Below are 14,198 nucleotides of genomic sequence, written 5' to 3' on the forward strand. Positions count from 1 at the left end.
TGGGCCGTGGGGGCGGGCGAAACCCTGTCGGGCAGCCCGCAGCCATCTCCGCCCGATGTGGTCCCCCACTTCGATCCATCTGCAGCGAATCCTTCCCTCACAACCTCATTATCAATGATAACCGGCCCTAATCGTCATCCTGCATGTCCTCGTCCGCCACAGCCTCTTCCCCGTACCCGCCCGACCCCCTCCTTGATCCGCCCTCGTCCTCCCTCCCCCGCGCCTCCTCCCTCTCCTCCCGCTCCTCCTGCTCCTGTTCCTCCTCCATTGGTGCACTATTGACGTGCCCGTACTCCTCGTACTCCCTGTCTCGCATGTCCTCTCCAGCTTGGCGCAGCTGCGCATGAAGGAAAGCCGGTGCGCAAGTCAAAAGCCGCAAACAGTCATGGCGGTAAGGCGGTTGTATCGCACAGCTGAAACTACTCAGACCATGACGGCGTCTCATGCCCCAAAAGCGCATCCGTTTGGGCGCTTTGAAGCAAGCCAATAAGCCCATTCGCCCCAAGCCATCGATGCAAGTGTGAGCCCATCCCTCCTCCGCATAATCAACCAGCCAGCCGCTCTTACCTTGTCCTTGTAGGCATCCTGCTTCATGCTCTCCTGCGGCACACAGGGACAACGACACAGGCACACGCCAACATAGCATGTCAAACTCGTTTTTATCTTCCGTGAGCAACATTAGCTGTTCGCATGGATAGCCTTCACGAGCCCGCGCCTGACAGAAAGCACACACTCGCGCCAACGCAGCACGCCCTTGCATCCGCCCCGGCCCCCCCAACTCCCTTCGCCGCCGAGCCATCAGCCCATTGGGCTCGGGCATACACCCCGTCCACCCCCCACACTTCTTAATCAATCAATCATGAGTGTAGTTGGGCTTGCTTTGGTGAACAACCCCACCCCACCCTCCCCCTCTGTCCCTCCCCTCAGGCCCTCACCCTCAGCTCGTCCGCCCGCTCCTCCAGCTCTGGGTCGTCCAGGTTCAGTCGCGCCGCCAGCGAGCGGTCCGCCTGTGGGGGAGGGAGGGAGGGGGGAGAGTGAGGGGGAGAGGGGGGGAGTGGGGGGGGGCAGCGAGGGAGGGACGAGAGGGTGGGGAGGAGAGGAGAGGGGGAGGAGGAGAGGAGGAGGAGGGGAGGAGGAGCGGGGAGGAGAGGAGGGCCCGTTGGGGTGAGGCGAGCTGCTGGTGGGATCATGGGATGCAGATGGAAGGAAAAGGTGTTCAAATGGAGCAGCGTTGCAAGACTCAGACAGACTCCATACTTCCTGTCCTGCATCCTTGCATTCCTGGTGTCCGTTGCCTGCCTGGGAAACGTGAAACTACCCCGCATCCCCACCCATACCCATACACACACACACACACACACACACATAAACACACACACACACACACACACACACACATAAACACACACACACACACACACGCACACACACACACACACACACACACACACACACACACACACACACACACACACACACACACACACACACACACACACACACACACACACACACACACACGCGCACGCACGCACCCACCTGCGCGTACGCCTCGGGCTGCCGGTACCTGCCCGCCAGCTCCATCTCCCGCGCCCGCCGCTCCCCCACGAGCCCGCTGTCCCGCACGCCCCAGGCGCCCACGTGGCGGTACGTCTCGCCGTACGGCGCCCGCCCCGGACTGCCGTACTCCAGGAACAGGTCGCCTGCGGGCTGGCGGCCGCTGAGGCGGCTGGTCAACTGCATGGAATGTGTGTCGTGGGGGGGGGGGGGGGGCGTGTGTGTGTGTGTGTGTAGGGGGGGGAGGGGGGCGTGTGGGTGGGTGTGGGAGATGAGTTTGGGGGACGTATGGGGGGGAGGTTGGGAAAGAAGAAAGCGGTGAGCGCATGGTACAGTACTAGTACAGTAGTGGTACAGGGACGCGCGAGGAGGGATGCCGGTGACGAGTGAGGTGAGCGCGAGCGGTTGCGTGGTGCCACGAAAAGGGAAGGAGCGAGAGGGAAGCGTGCAAGTTGATCCGCGACCGTCTACAGCGCCCGCACAGCGCCCGCAAAGCGCCACCACAGCACACACACGCACACACACACACACACACACACACACACACACACACACACACACACACACACACACACACACACACACACACAGCGCCCGCACACACACAGCGCCGCCCACACTCACGCTGTCTGCCCCTCCGCCTGTGTAGTGGCCCTCCGCGGCCGCCAGGAAGTCGGCGGGGTGGGGCACCGGCCGCCGGCTGGACAGGTACAGCAGCGCCAGGTGGGAGGAGGCTGGCGGGGGAGGGGGAGGGGGAGGGAGGGGGAGGGAGGCGGAGAAGGAGGGGGGGGAAGAGGTAGGGGTTGTAGATACGAAGCCAATAGCGGGGAGGAGGAGGGAGGCGAGGAGGGATGACGGTTGCAGCCAACAACACGCAAAGAGATTGAAGGCGGAGAGGAGGAGGAGGAGGAAGAGGAGGAGGAGGAGGAGGAGGAGGGGGGGGCTGGTGGTGATGGTGGGGATGAGGAGGGAAGGGGGGCTTTTGTTGTTTTTTAACGCACACACACACACACACACACACACGCACACACACACACACACACACACACACACACACACACACACACACACACACACACACACACACACACACACACAGTCGCTCACCACTGGGCGCCAGGAGCCAGTCAGTGGCAGGGCCCGGCCCGTGGCCAGTGTACGGCTCGGGCGGCGGCGGCGGCGGTTGGCCGGCCGCAACCACCGGCGGCGGGCGGCTCAGCACGTATGGTTGACCGTTAGCGTTGTAGTACACTGGCGGCGGCTCCGGGCGGTACATTGCCAGCTCAGCTGGATCCATCTTGCGACCGCCCATGACAGACAGGATGGCGTGCGCCCGTACGGCAGCGGGCGTGGCGCCGCCGGCGGCTGCGGCGGCGGCGGCGCGGGCGGCGGCGGCGGCTGTCGTACGGGGCGTGGCGGGCGGCGGCTTGCCTGCCTGCTCGTCGTACAGGGTGCCGCCCTCCGCTGCGTAGGAGGAGGAGGGGCAGGCAGGTGGAGGGGTGCAGGTGGAGGTGTGTGTATGTGTCAGGGAGGAGGGATGGCGGGGCAACGTGACCTAACGTAACGGGGTGGTGGCCATGTGCAGGCATCGAGACCCCCAGGTTTTGCGTCTCAACTTGCGTTTGATGGATTAGTGTGGATTTGTGTGCACTCATAATTCATTCCCTCGCCCCAAGTGAGGCTGGTTCAAATAACCCCTCCTCTCTCCCACACGGGCCTGTCTTCGTTGACATGCGAGTGGAGTAAACAAATCCCCACCCCGCCCTCCCCACCCACCCACCCACCCACCTGCCCCCAGCGGCAGAGGCGCATCCGGCGGCGGCGCCCGCGGCGCTACCTCCTCCGCCGCCGCCCGTGCGTTGAGCAGCAACACATACCGCCTCGACATCCAGCGCTCCTCCGGCTCCCCCACCTCGCCCGGGGCTGCTCCTGCTTCGCCCTCTCCCTCTCCCTCCTCTCCCTCGTCCTCCTCTTCCTCTTCCTCGTCCGCTTCCTCGTCTCGCTCTGCCTGTTTAGGGCGGGGCGACGCTGCAGGTGGGGAGGCGGGCGGGGCCGCCACAGCGGCAGCGGCGGCGGCGGCGGCAGGCGCCGCGGGGGTTGCGGGCGCGGCCGGCGCTGCTGCACCAGCAGCACCAGCAGCACCAGCAGTCGTAGGCGGTGGCGTGCGCGGTGCGGGTGGCGGGCTGACAGCAGCCGGCGCGGTTGCCGGGCGCACGACCGCCGCCGGCGGCGGCGGCGCCGGCGGCGGCGCCGGCGTCGGCGGCGATGCGTCCAGCGGGATAGGCGGCGCCGCGGGGGCCTGCCAGGGATTAAACTGCCAGGGAACTGCCGCCGCCGCCGCCGCCAGCGCCGCCGCCCCCATTGCATCGTTGTACGGCCTTTCCACGTGATAGTAGAGTGGTGGCGGTGGCGGCGGCTTGGCAGGCCGCGCCTTGGCTGCAGGGCCCTCCTGCCCGGCCCCTCCCTCTCCCTCTCCCTCTCCGTCCTCAGCTTCCTCCTCCTCCTCCTCGTCTACTGGCGCGACGGCTTTCGCCGCTGCCGTCGTCGCCGCAGCAGCAGCAGCAGCACTAGCAGCGGTAATCTGCGCCGCCGCCGCCGCCGCTGCCGCCGCCGCCGCCGCCGCCGCCGCTCCCGGGGCCACGTTGTCAGCAAACGTGACCTGCCGCTGCAGCCCCTGCGGCCGCCCTGCTGCTACTGCCCCTGGCCCTGCTGCTACTGCCCCTGCTGCTGCTACTGCCGCGCCTGCTGCGGCCCTTGCTGCTGCTTCTGCCGACGGCGCGGCCTTGCTCTGGCGCACCGCCGTCACCAGATCCAGCATGGCGTCCATGTCTATGGGCCGGGGGGCGTGCCGGGGGGGGGAGCATCCAATAAGAGGTTTACTTCAGCATTGCCAGCAAGAGGCATGAGAGTCGTGAGACGCACCCAAGCGACGACTCGTGCAGAAAATGGAAATGCACGGCAGGGACACTGCAGGTAACACACAGTGGGTAACATACAGTGGATAACACGGCAGCAGTAGCGCTCACCCGCGCCCTGAGGCACCAGCGCCGCCACCGCCTCCGCCGCCCCCGCCCGCCACGCGCCGTCCACCCGCCGCCGCAGCGCCGCCGCTGCCGCCGCGTCGCGCGCCTGCCACATCTCCGCAGGCGGCACGTGCCGGAAGTGCCCCGCATCCCGCCGCCGCCCCTGCCATTGGCCGTACGGCAGGTGGCCCTGGTGGCCGTACGGCGCCTGCTCATAACCGTAACCGTAATTGTAACCGTACGGCGCGCCTGCGGCGCCGGGGGCGGTGGAGGGCCGGGCCGGCGGATGCGCCGCCGCCGCCGCTGCCGCCGCCGCCGCCGCCGCCGCCGCCGCCGCTTGCTGCTGGTTGATGGGCGGGTAGCCGTGGGGATGGGCTGGGGGATAGCCCGGGTAACCCGGATAGATGGCCTGCGCCTGCCTTATCGCCGCCAGGTCCTCCGCTGCGCCCGCCGCCGCGGCGGTGGCGTGCGCCGCCGCCGCCAGCTGCGCCGCGGCGGCGGCGGCCTCGGCGGCGGCGGCGGCTGCCACCGCCTCCGCCTGTGCGGCCCCGGCAGCCTCGGCGGTTGCGGCGTATGCTCCGACGTCCCGCATTTGGGCGTCCAGGCCTGAGGTGCCTGCTGGCACAACACACAAGCAACAACACATATTTGTTAAAATACACCTTGTTTTAAAGCACACGAGTGACAAGCCTGAACAGAGGCCGACGCAACACTTCCCTTGTGCTATGCAACACTATTGCAACCCCCAAACCCCAAACCCCCCTACTTGTAATTTACCCCCTCCGTCTTCACATGAACGCCCCCCCCCCTTCCAAACCCCCCAAAACACCATCCGAGCAGCACACGCACCCGCCAGCAGCGGCGCCACGCCAGCCGCCGCCGCCGCGCGGCGCGCCACCGCCTCCGCATGCAGCCGCACAAACTCCGGACTCAGGCTCCCCTCCCCCAGCCCCTCCAGGCTGCCCGCCAGCGCCGCCGCCTCGCCGCCCACCCGCCGGTTCTCGCCGCGCAGCAGCCGCGCCGCCGCGCGCAGGGTGCGGGCGTCGGCGGCCAGTGCGCTGCGGGCCGTCCACAGCTCGCGTTTGGCGCGCCGCTCCGCCCACTCCGTGTCTGTGCGGGGGTGAGAAGGGGAGGGGGGGAGGAGAGCGTGGCGGTGGCGGTGACTGACCCCCCACGGGAACATGCCCACCCCACCCCCAACACCCCAGTCAAGCGATAAACAACCTGGGACATGGGGCCACTGGGCGGGTGCAAACAACAAATCTCCCCCCCCCGCTACGGCCGTGTACGGCAGTGACACGCACACACACACGCACACACACACACACACACACACACACACACACACACACACACACACACACACACACACACACACACACACACACACACACGCCGGTAACACGGTGCGCCACGCTAACCCCCACCGCTGAGGTGCTTGGGCCTCTTCTCCTTCCACTGCGCCGGGTCGGGGCCGCCCTGCACGCTGCGCCGCACGCCCGCCACCAGCGCCGGCAGGGAGCCGCGGGGGGAGCCGTCGCGGTCACGTGAACGCATGAGGAAGGCGCGCCAGGAGGGACCCGTCTGTGCGTGTGTGCAGTGACGGGGCACAGCAATCGGGAACGGTTTTGCTGCAGTCTGGCCCCGCCTGCCCCCGCCCGCGTCCCCGCGCTCGTAATCCGTATTGGGACGGGTGGCTCAAGCACACCAAAACACACACGCTCTAGCCCGCCCAACCCGCCTTTCTTCCCCCCCACCCCCCGCCCCGAGCCCACCTGTGCCCCCCGCAGGAACTCCGGGTACGGCACGCCCGCGAACTCCCCCTTGGCCATCAGGTTGGCGTAGCTGTGTGGGGGCGGGGTTGGGGTTTGGGTTGGGGGGGGGAGCGTGTACGGCATGTCATATTGGGACGGAAGGAGTGTACAACATAGCATGTCAACGAGACACACACTCGTACTGCGTGTGTCCGTCCTAGAGCCCTCGAAGACGCACGCAACAAGGGCACATAAGTCAGGGGGATGCAAGCGCTACCCTTGGGCCCAGCATCCGGCCCTTCCCTTTCTCCTTCCCCTCCCTCACACCCCCTTCCCCCCCCCCCTTCCAGCCCCTTCCACTCCCTTTCTACCGTCCCACTCCCGCACACCCCCTTCCCAGCCCGCTCCCCTCGCTCGTCCCCCTCGTGTGTGCCGCACACACCGCACATACGCCGGGTCATACTCCACCGGCGCCACAGACTCCCATTGCTGCTGCTGCTGCTGCTGCTGCCCCGCCGCAGCGGCAGCGGCTGCCGCCGCCGCCGCCGCCGCCGCTGCCTCCGGCGATTGCGCGCCCCCAACACCCCCGCCGCTGCTGCCCCTAGCACCCGCCGCCGCCGCCGCCGCTACTGCCGCCGCCGCCGCGGCGGCGGCGGCGGCTGCAGCCGCCGCTTGCTCATTGTACTGATAACCGCTATCGCCGTACGACTGACGTACGGACTTGCCGGCCTCTCGTACTCGTGCGGGGGAGTGGGCCGGCGCCGTGCCGGGGCGGGGCGGGGTGCCTGCGCCGCCGGCGGTGGCGGGGCGGCGGTTAGCGGCGCCGGCGCCGGCGCCGGGGCGCGGCGGCGGCGCGCGGCCGCCCTCCACACTGCTGAAGAGGGCGTGGGGGCCGCCAGCGGGGTAGCCGGGATAGCCGGGATAGCCGGGAGACCTACGCGGTAGGTGGGGATGTCAAGGAGGCGGGGGTTGCCGACCGCCCGACCAGACCCAGAAGCAAAACCTGACCAAGCTCCCATCGGCTACACACCAATCAACAGAAGCCCTCTAGGAAGTTGGCGCACCACACAGACCAGACCAGACCAGACCAGACCGGGCTTCCTTCTTCCACTGTCCTCGCCTTGCCAAACCCCAACCAGACCAGGCAGAGGCCCCACCGCCGCGCTACTACCCGCAATGCGTACGTACCTGGGGCTGGACCCGCCCGGCAGCGGCCCCTGCAGCGAGTCACCCAGTCGCACGCCGCTGCTGCCGTAGCTGCCGCCGCCGCCGCCCACCGCACTCGGGTCCACAAGCAGCGCCGACGGCGGGCCGCCTGGCAGCGGCGCCTGCTGCTGATGCGAAGCATATCCAGCGGCGGCGGCGGCTGCAGCGGCGGCGGCGGCGGCGGCGGCTCCGTGATTGGGGCTGCCGCCGGGGCTGCGGCCGGTGTGCTCCCGAATGGCGTCGTTGGGGTCACGATACACAATGCCGCCGTGTGGCGGACGCGGCGGCGAGGTCATGACGGGAGGGAAACCGGCGGCGGCGGCGGTGGCAGCGGCGGCGGCGGCCTGGTGGTAGGCGGCAGCGGCGGCGGCGGCAGCGGCTGACGCCGCGGCATCGGGAGTCGACGGCCTCGGTGCCGCCGCCGTGTGGAAGGGGCTGCCGGCGGCGCCGGTGGCGGCGCTGGGCGTGGGCGGCTGGTGTGCCCCGGCGTCGCCGCCGCCAGCTGCTACAGCCATGTCGGCGGCGCCGCGCGGGCGCAGTGTGATGTCGCTGTGCCCCGCCGCCACCGCCGCCGCCGCCGCCGCCACCGCCGCCAAGGAGGAGGCAGCAGCATCCGCCGGCGGCAGCGCCTGCCCCGCCGCCGCGGCAGTAGCAGCCAGCCACCGCTCGGCGGCTGCAACCCTGGCAGCGGCGTCGGCGGCCGCCGCCATCCCGGCGGCTGTAGCAAGCTGCGCTGCTGCTGCTGCTACTGCCGGATCCGCTGGCGTGCGTGGCGCCGCCGCCGCGGCACGGACGACGCCCCTGAGTGGTGAATCCGGCTGTTCCGGGTGCTCCTCCACCCCCACCTCCACCTCCTCCGCATAATCCTCCTCATACTCGCCCTCCACCTCCTCCTCGCCGCTACTGAGCGCCATGGCCGCCGCCTCCTGGCCAGAGCCCTCCACCTCCCCCTCGTCCTCGCGCACAGTCGCCATCCTGTGAGCGCCGCCGCCAGCGCCTCCCGCACCGCCGCCAGCGCCTCCCGCACCGCCGCCGCCGCCGCCGCCGCTTTGGTGGTGGTGCACTGTGAGCACCTCAGGCTGGTGCTGCCGCCCCTCCTGGTGCTGCTGCCCCCGCTGCTGCCCCTGCTGGTGCTGCGGGTGCTGCCCCTGCCCCTGCTGGTGCCCCTGCCCCTGCTGCTGGGACTGCACCGCTGGAGACTGCGGCCGGCCGTGTGCCGTCGGAGCGACGGCAGTAGCACCCGCACCGTCGGCAGTAGCACCAGCGGCTGCGGCTGCTGCTGCTGCCGCCTGGTGGTAGGCGGCTACAGCCGCGGCGGCTGCCGCCGCGAAGGCGGCCGCCGCGCCGGGATCGGCGGCGCCGTGTGGTGCCGGCGCCGCCGCCGCCGCCGCTGCCTGGGGGTGGCTGGCACGCAGGTCCTGCCAGCCGCGGCGCTGGCGGCCGCCGGCGGAGGGCTGCGGCGGCTGCGGCGGCCCCGCTGGCGGCTGCGGGGGATAGTAGTAGCCTCCGGCAGCGGCGGTGGCGGCGGCGGCGGCGGCGGCTTGGTGGTAGGCCTCCGCCGCCGCCGCTGCCTCGTCAGGCACCATTTCATGGTACACGTACGGCCCGTACTGCTTGTCGTCACACAACCAGGAACATGTACCAGGATTAGAACGCCAACATACGGTAGGCAACACAGTACAACAGCATGAAATTGAACACGCCTTTGCATTATCCTGGCCCTCATCAGCAACGATGCCGCCCGACCCTTCCAGGGCACAGCAGGCGCCGCAGCCGGCAGTCCGGCCCTTGCCCTGCAACCCACGTCCCCTTCGGCATTCCTCGCCCTGTGCTCAGGCACGGCGCCTCACACCTGCCCGCGCGCGCACTGCTTGCTTGCGCACTCGCATGCACAGTGTCTTAGCGCCTACCCTTTCCTTCCGCTTGTGCAGTGCTAGCATGCACACACACATATATATACACAATTACACACAATTACACACACACACACACACAAACACACGCATACACACACACACACACACAGACACACACTTTTACACACACACACCTGTGCGATGGCGTTGGCGCGGTTCACCACCCGCTGCCGCGCCAGCTGCGTGAGGCGCCGCGGGTCCACTGTCTCGCCGGAGCGCGGCAGCGGCGGCTGGCCCGCAATGTGGCGGTTGTAGCCAGCGTTGGCGGGGAAGCTGGAAACCCTGTGTATGTGTTTGTGTGTGCGTGCGTATGGCATTTGGAGGCATGGGGGGAAGAGGAATTGCGACATGAGAAGAACAGTTGTGTCGCGGGGAATCAAAGGCAGCCCGGGGATGGCCTGGGGATGCTGTGGATGGTCAGCGTGTAGAGCTAGGAGGGTAACTAGAGAGGTTTATGGTATGTGTTTGCAAGCATTGGTCTCCCCTGCACGGTCGTTCGAGGCCCAGTGCGGGAGACGAGGCCCGCAACGGTCCGTCTCCCAATAGGCGCCCATCGGGCGGGCCAGTCGCGCCGACGTTCTCTAAAACCATTGCCAAGTGGTGTTCTTACCAGTCAGAAGCCCATTGATTGCATCCAAAATAGCCCAGCGACTAAAATGCAAGTGGGTTCGCGCGGTCGGTTACCGAGACGCGCATGCCAAAGGCCGCAGCTCGCACCTGAAGCCTCCTCCAACGACATCGGCTTCGCCAAACTCTCTAGCAGGCTGTATGCTGTTTCGAAGCCCGTAAGCTCCACTAGGCCCGGTCATTTTGTCTTCTTAGGGCGTTGGGTGCCCCTGCATGTTCAGAAAATACATTTCAATGCAAGTATGCTGTATAATAGGATGGTACGTGCCATACACACGGCGAGCAGAAAGCTTCCAATTTCCAATCGCCCATGCGCAAACTTCTTTCTTTTCCGCTACTGGTCTACTGGCATATATGCCATCAAAATATATAGAGGACGGTGGCTAGACTCAGCGCTCAAGTAAAACGGCAGAGAATCGCGACTGCATTAATATGGGCGGGAGCGAAGAGGATTCCACAGCGCAGCGCGCAAATACAGCGGAGGAAGCCGCGTCGACTGACGCGCCCCGCGCAGGAATGAAGCGCGTGGCCTGCGACGAGGAGCAGGGGGGCGCTGCGGGCGTTAAGCAAGCACGCACAGTGGCGGAGGCGACAGAGCAAGCAGGTTTGGCTTGGGCTTCGTTTCTTGGGGTGAAGCGAACACTGCCGGGGGCATCGGGCGTGTGTCGTTTCGTGCACTACAGAGTGATAGGAGCGCATGTGTGTACGGCATGGCGTTTCACGTGTGTGCAGGCGACGCTGCTGGCGGCGCCCGCACTGCCCAGCCAAGCTCGGCGCCGGAGCCGGCGCCAGCCCCCGCCGCAACACACAACAACACCGACAAAACCAACAACCAGACGGAAGCGTCAGCAGCAGCAACGACGACACAAGCAACAGCAGCAGCACCAGAAGTAACAACGGCGTCAGCCGCTGAGCCGGCAGGGACGGCCGGCAACGACGCGGCCACGCCCCAGATCCACCCTCCGGTCGAGCGGTCTGCCAGCCCCTCCGCACAGCCCCCCGCCGCCACTTCCCCCGGCCTCGGAGCCGCCACCACTGCTGCTGCCACCGCCACCGCCACTGCCGCCGGTGCTACTGCCGCCTCGTCGGCTGCTACGGCCACCGCCTCGGCGCTGGCTGCGGCCTACAGCGAGGACAAGGGGTGTCGTACAGCCATGGAGGACGTGTGCGTGCTGCAGCTGGATGCGCGGCCGCCGGGGGGGCCTGAGTGCAGGTGCGGCGATGGCGCATCAGGGCCGAATCGCGGAAGGGTGGCAAGCACCAAGCACCCGAGTGGTCTGATGTTTCGGAATGTACCGGTATGATGTTCCGGGATGCTGTTGCCGTGCGGGGATCGGTTTGCTCGTCGGCTGTTCGGCTCCGGGCGCTGCTGGTGGAACCGGGCCACACAACAGCACCCACACGCCTTGCCGTACGCCGTGCACCCGAGTGGCACGGCTGCTGTGCTTCCTCGCACACCCCGTGCCGGCACCCACACGCCATGTCCTAAAACCACCGCACGCCCCTGCACGGCTGCAGCCCCCCGCCACCCCGCTCCCCCACCCCCTCCACCCCAACCCCCCTTCCATTCCGCCCCCTCTATCTCCTGCCCCCGTCTCCCCGTGGGTTCTGAAATGAACTGCCCCCTCCTCCCCTCCTCCCAGGCTGGCCTTCTTCGGCGTGTTCGACGGCCACGGCGGGGTGGCGTGCGCGACAGCCGCCTCGCAGCAGCTGCACAGCCGAGTGCTGGAGGCTGGGCTGCTGGGCAAGGTGTGTGTGTGTGTAGGGGGGTTACATTCATGATCATTCAAGGAAGTGAAGGCGTAGGGGGATGTGAGTGTGTGTTAAACAGACGTGTGCGTATGACTGCGTGTACCGTATCTATTTGTCGATGCATGAATGCGTGCATGTGTGTGTGTGTGTGCATGTGATCTGCAGGGGCTGCTGGCAGGGGGCAAGACGGATGCCAAGGCCTGCAAGGCGGCCGTCGCCGAGGTGAGTGCCGGTAGCTGCTGGGTGGAGGCGGGCCGTGGTGGACTTGGGGACTCGGGGGGCTTTGGGGTTTACACAATCACACGTGGAGCGGGAGCGGTCCCAGGGTTCGCCCGGATCTCTGCCTGCTTAGCGCTGTCAGCAGCTGTGACGTGGCGTGGTTTCATACGGTGGTGTTAAAAGCCACATGGCTTGCCTTCGCACAAAGCGCCACACCCCGCGTACCGTATTGCGCACACATTACCACCCGGGCATCGCACTTCAGAGTCCACATCCCCGAATGTCCAAACACCACAGATAGCTGCACCCATGCGCAAAAGCACAACCAAGGTCCCTCACACTCTCACCGCTCGGCCCCAACCCTCCGCTCCCGAAGAACTCCTCCGCACACACCACATCTCCACACGCAGCGCTCCCGCCGCCGCAACGCTCCGTCCGAAAGCTCGTTTGTTTAGTTGCGTTCGTTTCCCTGCGGTGACCGCCACGCACAGCCGGGCGGCCGGCCACGTCAGCGACGCCCCTGTGCGGCGCCCCTCTCTTCAGTAATGCCTCTCGTGTTCAGCCCATCTTTTGCAGCTCCTTGATCTGGCTCTCCAGGAACGCGATCTGCCGCTGAGCCACGACCATGAACGATTCCAACTGCCCGTCCTGCGTGGTTGCGAGGAGGGCGGGATTTAGGGGAAATGGACAAGGACACGGGGAGGAGGGAGGGGAGATACCTCATCGGAGAGGGTAGACACCGCGTGCATGTATGTGTGTATTGGCACACTTGACGGGACAGTGCAGCGCTGTACAGCCGTTCAGCAGCGAGGCCCCCGACCCCAAACCTGTGCCACATGTTCGCACGCAACGCCACGCCACGCCATGCCACAGCCCGTCCTCGTACGCTCCCTGTCACGGCGGTCTCATTAGTCATTACCTTGAGCTCCAGCGCCCGCTCCAGCTTCAGGATGTCGCGTGTGGCGTCGCCGTACCTGCTGCGGTACATCTCATTCTCCTTGGTGCGCTGCGCGGCAGGGGCCCATGGGAGAGGGGGCGGGCGCGGGGGGCAGGCAGTTCGCTGGTAGCGGGTGCGCAGAAGCCAGAGGAGGGGGCAGGCAGTGACAGCGTGCGGGGAGGAGAGGGGGCTGTTCACGTGCGGGGATGGGAGGTGAGGCAATCACCCGCACCTGTGCGCGTGTTTCATTTACCCTTATTCTCAATCAATGGCAGGCGCGCGAGCCTTTCGTTTTTGCTCACGCTTAACATACATGTGCATACACACACACACACGCGCGCACACACAAACACAAACACACGCCCGCACGCACGCACCTCCTTGGCCGCGTCCACCTGGGCCCGCACCGCCGCCAGCTCGCGCTCGCGCTCCTGGGCCGCCGCCTCCAGCTGCGCAATCTTGCGGACCAGCGCCTCCTGAGGTGGCGGAGAGTGGGTGCGGCAGAGTGCGGCAGCAGGGTGCGGTGCAGTGCGGCAGTAGAGTGCGGTGGAGTGCGGTGATAGAGTGCGGAGGAGTGCGGCAGTAGAGTGCGGTGCAGTGCGGGTTGCGCCAGATGATAACAGCCCCGAGGTGAGGCCGACGTTGTGGCGAGGGCCAGAGCCATTTCAGGAATGGAGGCGTGAGAACTGGAGTAAGGGTGTGTGCGGTCAGGATGTGGGTGCCTTGTGCCAGCTGCGTGGCGTGGCGTACTCGTGTGCGATGGAACATGGTAAGGGGCAGGGTGGCGAAGTCCCGAAAGCCCCGATGCTGTGCAGCGCATCCCCTTTTGCATTTGTCGAAAAGCAAAGGCAAGGCGTGAGCTGCGTGGCGTGGCGTCCTGCTCCGCCCCTAGCCGGCCTGCTCAGCCCCTAGCCACCCCCGTCGCTCGTGCATCCCGCGCACGCACTCTTCCCACCTTGCTCTGCTTCTCCAGCACAAACAGCGCAGCGAACAACGTGCCACCCACGATGCCTAGCGACCCAACGATTGCCAAAGCACCGCTTGCCGCAGCATCTCCTGGAACTGCACACGTTGGCCTAACGTATATCGTTCGTCTAGGCTTAAGTCCGAATGGAGCCGGTGTTAGGCTTCGCCGAAGCGATTCAGGGCGTGCCCCTTGCCGATGTCGCACCAGCATTATCTATGTAATTTATTTGTCTCCTTTCGA

The 14,198-nt window shown here is 66.9% G+C and overlaps 2 protein-coding genes across 2 annotated transcripts; one reads left to right on the forward strand and one right to left on the reverse strand.

Moving 5' to 3' along the window:
• Window positions 1-2: 2 nt before the first annotated feature.
• CHLRE_09g390700v5 (uncharacterized protein) lies at window positions 3-10,308 on the reverse strand. Its single transcript, XM_043065566.1, has 15 exons — window positions 10,174-10,308; window positions 9,591-9,738; window positions 7,523-9,150; window positions 6,777-7,268; window positions 6,356-6,425; window positions 6,008-6,164; window positions 5,430-5,690; window positions 4,584-5,195; window positions 3,346-4,386; window positions 2,665-3,021; window positions 2,182-2,291; window positions 1,540-1,737; window positions 936-1,007; window positions 568-600; window positions 3-337 (listed from the first exon to the last, which is right to left on the reverse strand). The coding sequence occupies exons 1-15, from the start codon at window positions 10,263-10,265 to the stop codon at window positions 128-130; spliced, it is 5,481 nt and encodes a 1,826-aa protein (XP_042920997.1). The 5' UTR covers window positions 10,266-10,308; the 3' UTR covers window positions 3-127.
• Window positions 10,309-10,408: 100 nt separating this feature from the next.
• CHLRE_09g390678v5 (uncharacterized protein) lies at window positions 10,409-12,110 on the forward strand. The gene is made up of 5 exons (XM_043065564.1): window positions 10,409-10,687; window positions 10,816-11,296; window positions 11,727-11,832; window positions 12,001-12,009; window positions 12,063-12,110. Exons 1-5 carry the CDS (start codon window positions 10,516-10,518, stop codon window positions 12,069-12,071), a joined length of 777 nt encoding a protein of 258 aa, XP_042920998.1. The 5' UTR covers window positions 10,409-10,515; the 3' UTR covers window positions 12,072-12,110.
• The last annotated feature ends 2,088 nt before the right edge of the window (window positions 12,111-14,198 follow it).

This window comes from Chlamydomonas reinhardtii, chromosome 9 (genome assembly GCF_000002595.2).
Source record: "Chlamydomonas reinhardtii strain CC-503 cw92 mt+ chromosome 9, whole genome shotgun sequence".
Lineage (NCBI taxonomy): Eukaryota > Viridiplantae > Chlorophyta > Chlorophyceae > Chlamydomonadales > Chlamydomonadaceae > Chlamydomonas > Chlamydomonas reinhardtii.